This window comes from Platichthys flesus, chromosome 19, assembly GCF_949316205.1.
Source record: "Platichthys flesus chromosome 19, fPlaFle2.1, whole genome shotgun sequence".
NCBI classification, from domain to species: Eukaryota; Metazoa; Chordata; class Actinopteri; order Pleuronectiformes; family Pleuronectidae; genus Platichthys; species Platichthys flesus.
Window position 1 is genome coordinate 14,378,553 of NC_084963.1, and position 7,734 is coordinate 14,386,286.

The 7,734-nt window shown below is 42.3% G+C and overlaps 1 protein-coding gene across 1 annotated transcript; it reads left to right on the plus strand.

Annotated features, from left to right (window-relative positions):
* On the plus strand, window positions 1-6,753 carry zgc:63972 (protein CutA homolog). Its single transcript, XM_062413011.1, has 6 exons — window positions 1-267; window positions 1,188-1,336; window positions 2,487-2,546; window positions 4,438-4,483; window positions 4,576-4,625; window positions 5,991-6,753. The coding sequence occupies exons 1-6, from the start codon at window positions 169-171 to the stop codon at window positions 6,091-6,093; spliced, it is 507 nt and encodes a 168-aa protein (XP_062268995.1). The 5' UTR covers window positions 1-168; the 3' UTR covers window positions 6,094-6,753.
* Window positions 6,754-7,734: the final 981 nt, after the last annotated feature.

Here is a 7,734-nt window from a genome sequence, read left to right on the forward strand (position 1 = left end):
ACACCTCTTGTTTAAAAGCGATGACATCCCACACCGCAGCTGTTTGAGCTGGGCATGGAGCGGGTTTAGAAATGACAACCCACCAGTTATACAGGGACAGGGACTGGTAATGAATGAACTTGTGCACGGTGTGACCCGCCTTGTGTCTGCAGCAGCTGGACTGAGGGGATGACATTCGCTGCCACCACCAGGATGCTCCTCCAGTGGTGCCACAAAGAGGCCCTCTCCCACTCTGCCCTCCGCTCGGTGCTCTTCATGTCATTAATGGTAAGAGATTATTTTGATGGCCTACGGAGGGATCATCTCAAACATGAGAAGCTTTTTTATGAGCAAAGTAACCCATCATGAGAAGAAATTGGAAATACTATAAACCTTTTCACTGCAGCCATTTTTACATGAAACAGTAGTTTAACACAGGCTTTAATACTTATCACATTCTTTAAAGTGATTGAAGTAACTGGTGACCACTTCTTCAAGCGTAAACATATAAAATGCCTCCATGCTGCTCCTGAGGGGTCCTCCAAGTGTCCATAAGTCCCGAATTTCCAATTTTACTAGAAACGGCTGTTTTTATCCTAAATTTCTGCTGTCATCCTCCTGTGGAGCAAGGGTCATGTTGGCGCGCACGCACTGCACAAGTTGAAGGATGTTGTCACCCGTTACTTCAATTGTATTTGACTGCAGCACTGTCTATCCCTGATTTTCATTTTTGGGTGAACTATCCCTTTAATACTCATCACATTCATTTAGGTTTTGCTCTATCGCCATAATTCATGTGATTAGTATAAACACCTCTGTTTGCCAATAATGTAATTAATGTAATGTAAATGTATATTGTGATAACTTTGTATTTGTGTCCTTTAGCATGTTTGTGTTGCATGTGTCCATGTCTGGCTGCAATGCTGTAAAAAGAAGTAGGGCAGATTATAATTTGCTTGATGCGTCCAGGTCGAGCCAAGGCCCAGCTGTAATCATTTTTCTGTGTAGGACAGCGCCAAATAATAAAGGGATGAATAGTGAATCCAATCCAAACATGGCAAACCTCTCAGAGGGTGGGAGATAATTAAATTGCACTTCCCCCCTCGTGCAGACGTATGTGACAACCAGATGTTCACCTCATTTATGGACAGACCCAATTGTCAGCCGCCTCTTTGAGTCTGTTGTTGACATGTCAGCGTCCCCTCCAGCTGCTGGTCCTGTCTGTGTCCCTGTTTCCTGGGTTGTGGTCCATTGGCGTCCGGCTTCACTCAGCCCTCACGGGGAGCTACGTGCCAGGCCACCACTCGGTGCTGCTCCTCAACAGCCCCAACGAACAGGCAGCCAAAGACATCGGCAGGTACAGTGCTGTAGGTCACCGCAGTTGTTTCAGGTTATGTGTCACAGTCTCTAAAACTGAATGGCAGCTATTCGAGAGCATAGCTTCACCAAACAGCCCCCTTGAATTCAATCAGGCCACACCATTTATCACCCACTCATAAATATCAAATCCTTCAACGTTCCAGATTTTTGTCATCAAGATGCAGGAGTTATGCCCATCAGAACGTTGTTAAAACTGTCACAATGTTAAGATAAAGATAACAAAAAAATTCGCTACTTTGTTTGGATACACACCACAAATTGAATAAGTACTTTCCTTTTTACAAATCTGAACTTGAAATCAAGTAGTCCAAGACTTGCATAACATATGAAAAAGAAATGATAATCATATCCCATCCACTAAAGTTGAGGTGGCAGGTTTATGCCCTATACTGCAGCCAACCACCAGGTGGCGATCAAGAAGCATTGGCTTCACTTTCGGAGAGCAGTCACGTCGTCCATCTTTACTGTATATACAGTTTATGCTAGCTTCATATTTACCTCACAGATATAAATAGTATCATCTCATCCATCTCTGCAAAAAAAAGTCAATACATTCTGGAATTTTCCTCAAATCTGGATGCTGGTTAAATTTTGTCTCTTCGGTGTCTGAATTGCGATTTGTAATTTTATTCGAAGTGAGGGTAACACTCGTAGTCAGTGAGGCATTAGTGACTTTTCTTTACAGAGGGGAGAGACACAATCTTGTCAACCCCACAACTGGTGGAGCGCTGCGTTTGCACTCTCATCTCCCTGTTTTTTTGTTTTTTTTTTGCTGCATGTAAATGAGCTCAATCAATTTACCACATGTCAAGACGAGAGAGTAGCCACAGAGCAGACGCCGGAGAAGTAAATCACTTCGTCTTCCACGAGCCCCTGGTGTGAGGAGGGAAGATTGGGGAGCTGGTGATAAACTACGATATTAGCTGAGCTGCGGCGGAAAGCAAAAGTTTACTGTCTTTTCCGTAGAGGATTTACTGCATTCCAGTGTTTTTCCTGCAGCTCACTTGAAGAGCACCATAAAGAAAAAGGCTCTGTTTCATGATGCAATTGATAAACAGCTGGTGTGACCCCCCACTCCCTTCCTTGTTTCAATCCTTGCTCACTGTTGTTCTGTCTTCTCTTTTCAGGGCGATCATGGAGAGGCGGCTGGCAGCCAGTGTTAACATTCTCTACAGGACCTCCACAATGTAAATCATATCTGACCCCCACCTTGACACAACTTTCTACCAAGCCCAACATACTGCTACTTTTTGGGGTTTGAAAACACATTGATTCTGCCACATCTTCACCCAATGTCTGCACGACTCCAGAGTTTTGGAGCCACTAAAATGGAAATGTTTGGAAACGCTGTTGAACATTTTTGTAGAAAACTCTGCGGCAGCATTTTAGTCTGAACATAAGGACACTGAGATGTTTCGAAAACGATGATGCAAACAATCTCACGCCCTGATTGGGTCTGTTCTGATACAAGGTAGCCTTCCCTTATTCGTCGGGCTCCTGTCACATGACCCCCCCTTCAACTGGAAAACAACAGGCATTAACCTCGGCTACCGATGTAGAACGCAACACGGATAATCAATTGCAAGCGTTGCTGACCCCGTTGTCTTTGCTAACAGCTGCTGTGCAATAAAATTCTCCATTTTATAACGATACAAGTGTTTACATAAGTACACGTGTAGCTGTTATACCAGCAATCTGTGACAATTGCTGTCTCCAGAGGGACACTCATGCCCATTTTATCCGCAGGGTCCAATGATGTGCCTTTTCAGACGTGTGAGTCTGGACTGAGACTGAAAATCATACGGACCAAAAACACCTGTATGGACTGAGATCATTTTAGTTTTCAAACAAAAACGTAGTCGTATAGATGATGCCTTGGTTATAATGTCTCTCAGACACGTAGACACCTATACGTTTATGCAATCTACACCAACTATATGTTCTAGACTGCATTGCTGTTGGCCGGGGGAAACCAGGGGGGTGAATGGGCGGCGTCCGATAACTTTTTTTTTTAACCGTCACTGGAAAATGTGTGGCAGTTTGGGTTCCCAAACAATGATAGTGTGTTTATATGCACGGCGTAGCTTTCCTGTTAATGTATAACCATCAAAAGGGACAAGGTAATAAAAACTCAGGTGGAGTAGAGGTGACAAGTCGACTGAATAGAAAAGGTACAAACATCAAACCTGAAACCCAAACAGAGGTTTGAACAAAATAAGGAAGATTTTGTTGGATTAGTTTAAGGTGGAAGTTGTTTTTGGAGGTGTGTGTGTGTGAGTGTGTGTGAGGTATTACTCATATTTTGAGACCTAAATCCATTTACAATCACATTATCTGGACGTGTCTTCCTTTTGTGGACAACCAGCAAGTCCCCGAAACATAAATCATTACATTTTAAGGTGAAGACATGTTTAAAGGTTGGGTAAGATGAAAGTGACGACCCTTGAGCATTTATTGTTCTGACAATAAATGCTCAAGGGTCGTCACAGGGTCGTCACCTTCATCAGTTAAGTGCAGATATCAGAAACCTCCACTGAAGTAGGTTAGCAAATTATTTATTCGCTTTCTTGTTTTTCAAAAGAATTATCACCAAAAACCAAAAGGCAGAAGAAAGTGAGAAAGTGAAGTCTAGCTGAACCTCTTCACTCCTCTTTTTCAGTCCTCCGGTGCATGACCTCATCATCATCAGGAGACATCTAATCATCTATTAATGGATATTTGTCTTGGAGATTCTCACTTAAGACAAATGAAATCCATGTACTGCTTCACATTAACTTTGGCTATGCTTGGGTGTATATTGATGAGGAGTGTGTTTCAATATTTATCATCACATTTGTCATGCAGCATTATTATGGACTCTCAGTTTGTGGCGTTTTGTCTTTCACTGTCCACAAATAAAAAGTAAAAAGAGGCAGTTAATGTCATAAAAGCCTCGAGAGGAGCAGGTCGGCGATATGACGACAAGCTGTGACTGTTGTGCTCTTTCATAAACTACCGTTTTTACAAAATGTAAAGGCTCTGAACCTCGTACACACACACAATCATTTACACAACGTCTTCTCCTCTCTGCGTCTTCAGGTACTACTGGAAAGGCGAAATCCAGGATGCAAGTGAAATTCTGATGGTAAGTGTGGTGGGAAAGTCTTCAAGTACTCACTAGGCCTGTTGAGACGGACGTCAGGGCTGTAAGATGAGACGTCTCTGTTGTTGTTGCAGCTGGTGAAAACAAAGACCTCCCGGATCCAGCAAGTCACAGATTACGTGAGGTGAGGTGTCGCCTTGTGTAATATTCATTTATTTCAGTGTTATTGCAAAAAAAACGTGGATGTATTTAAGGGTTTTATGCTTTGTTAATGCTGTGCACACTGCTGTAGACGTGCACTGTGGGTATTTTCAATGAAGGCCTTAGTGTGTGCGTGGGAAATGTATTTACTTACAAGTTGGTACAGAACAGCTTTGATTTGGAAAAGCAGTCTATGTGATCAAACAACATTTTATTCTTAAAGAGAATAGTTTATAATATAGTGACATTGCTTAGATGCTCAGTTGTGTAACTGTTGGAGGAAAGTGAAGCAGAATTAGTTGCATTTGCTTCAAATAGGGTTGTTCTTCAGAGGTTTGACTTAATAAATGATCCAAATTCAGAAGCAGAGACATTCCTAAGGGAGATAATGGCCATTGATTATTAGCTTTTCAATAGAGCTGCAGTAGTTACTGGACGTATAATGCCGTTATCTATACATTTACATTTTGCAATGTCAGGTGCAAGGTCTTACATATCCTAGGTGAAAATTACAAGGAGGAACTAATCCTTATTTCCTTTTCTAAACTCAGCATCAGGGGCTTTAAACATGCTGATCTACACAGGATATCTTCTAGATCTGCAGGTTTCAGGCAGTGAAGCCCATGATAACATGGTCTGAAGACAAGTAGGTTGTTTGCAGTGTCACCATTATTCAGTTGAAGGTCGTGTTGTGAGGGGGATTGAACAGGTGCAGCCGGCTTTTCCTCTTTTTTTGTTTTTGTTTTACTTGGAAACCTCACTCAAAACAATCTAGACGGGATGTAGAGGTTTGAAGGACGCAAGTGTAGAAGTCAAACGGCATAATCGCAAAGACCAAATACATTTATGTGCATAAAAGGGCTGTTTTTTAAATACCGTAGGTACGTGCGCCAATAGGAGGTTATTATGTTTCCATTGCTGTTTAACTTTCTCTTGGCAAGATTATGTCAAAGCTGCTGAACCATTTTATAAAAAACTGAAGAAACCATTAACCTTTGGATTTGATCAAGGGGGCGGATCCGTCCAAAGGTCATGCATCTGTAGAGGGCTTATATCTATGAACATGTCGAAGCTACATGCGGATCCAGTTAATTATCCCAATTTGTTGAATCAAAAAATATTCAGTTCAGTTGAACAATAAGATTTCCTTTCAGAGAATGGACATTTTTTCATGTATTTAATGTACGCAGTTTGCAGTAAATGTGTGTGTATATTGTAGCTGATCTGAATATTTGTGTGTGATGATGATAAAATGGCCAATCAGCCTTGGCGGAGGTACGCACTCTCCGATAGCCCCTCCAGTTTGTTTTATGTGACATGTTTGCGTTTGTGACGCTCCCCCTCCAAGGTCTGTGCATCCCTATGCAAACCCAGAAGTCCTTAGCTTCCCGGTGGAGGACGGCAGCTTGGCTTACATGAAGTGGATGGATGAGGCCATTCCAGATGACTGATGCACCACCAGAATCAAATCCGCTCTCAGCAGCAGCGGCAAAAGGAGGAAAACAGCGATTTGTGTGCACGCTGTTGTTTGAAGGCTTGCCGATCACTGTGGTGCAGCACTCGACTGAACCAAAGTTCAATACGTGACATTTACATTTTCTCATCTTGCTGCTCGGATCTTTTCACAGCGAATTCCACAATAGACTGTGGAGATATCAGCCTTTATACCACAGCCTCAGACAATACTTGTTTCTGATTGACTGCCAGCTGTCAATCTTAAGTGTATAACACGATGGGGGGGGGGGGCAGATCCAGTCGACCACAGCAGAAACCGACACAACGTGGATTAAAGCGACTGCTAACTAACTTGTGAAGGCGGATGACAACTTGTATCATGCATTCTTCCTCCACCTCTTGCATTATTGATTTGGTATGGATACACTTCTCATACAGGTAACACTCTCCTCTAACAGCAGCAATACTTTACAGATGATCACGAGACTTGGTGGAAAGATGCGGTATGGGTCAGGAAAGAACCCATTGCCCGGGGTGTTGATATGGATCAGGTGGCAGATCCTCTTTTTTTTTTTTTTTTTTTCCTTCTTTAACATTACGGAAATTTTTGTGTTTTACAGCATTTTAATTCATTTATAAAATAAAAAATGTTTTTTAAACAGGCACGTCTGGGTGACTGATATTTATGAGTGTGTTCAGTTTGGTGCAGATCCAGATAAAAATGCAGATACAGTGAATTTAAATGTGTTTCCATAAATTGAGTGCAGAGTGTCAATCTAATGCTATTTGTTATTATTGAGAATTTGCATTGGCAGTTTTGGAACATATGAAGGGTATGACAATACGTAGCACAAGGGAGATTGGTTTGTCATTGTCACTTATAGCCTCTTTCTGATCACATAATTGCCCATACATGCATACCTACACACATATATTAAATGATATGTCGTGTCGTGAATTGGAAAGTCAGCTGCGCTTTAAAAAAATGCTGAGTCCTTACAAAATAGAAACTTGCTCAGCAACACTGGAGGAAGGAACGTGATGTTAGAGCAACGTGCAGGGACCAAGCATTCAATACTTGATTGATTTATCAGGCGGTACAAGAGGAGCACAGACCCGTGTGTGCTGCCTTAATCTTTCCTTTATTGGCCCGGATGTTGTAGGTAGTGACACAGAACTGTTGCCTCATGCACAGTTAAAACTAAGATGCAACACTGCTGAATTTCAGTTCTGGTGCTCTGCTTCCAGAGGAGCGCAGCTTGATGAAACATTATAGCCTCCTCTATAACATCCAAGTAAGCTGCACATGAATAAGGATAAAACAAACAGATGTGATTGATAGTACTTTGAATTATTGTACATTTTGATCTTTAAAATCTCGTCTGTCTCTCGTGTATCGCGGTGGACTAGTGGCAGAAACTTGGACTATGGGCAGAAAAAGGTCTCTGGTTTGTCTCCACGGAGAAACAACAAAAAGGAGAACCTGGATTAATCTGTCCAAAAATCCAAGAGGATTCTCCCTACCCTGTCTAGTGCCACTGAGCAAGGCACCTTACTCCCCAAACATCTGCTCCCCGTGCGCCGTACATGGTTGCTCACTGCTCTGTGTGTCCTGCACCAGATGGGTCAAAGCAGAG

Bases quoted from the DNA above. Each gene is read 5' to 3' on its own strand.
- zgc:63972 (XM_062413011.1), top strand. From the start codon at position 169: ATGACATTCGCTGCCACCACCAGGATGCTCCTCCAGTGGTGCCACAAA. The intron at 2,547-4,437 runs GTAAATCATATC...CTGCGTCTTCAG, and splicing joins CTCTACAGGACCTCCACAAT to GTACTACTGGAAAGGCGAAA. The intron at 4,484-4,575 runs GTAAGTGTGGTG...TTGTTGTTGCAG, and splicing joins ATGCAAGTGAAATTCTGATG to CTGGTGAAAACAAAGACCTC.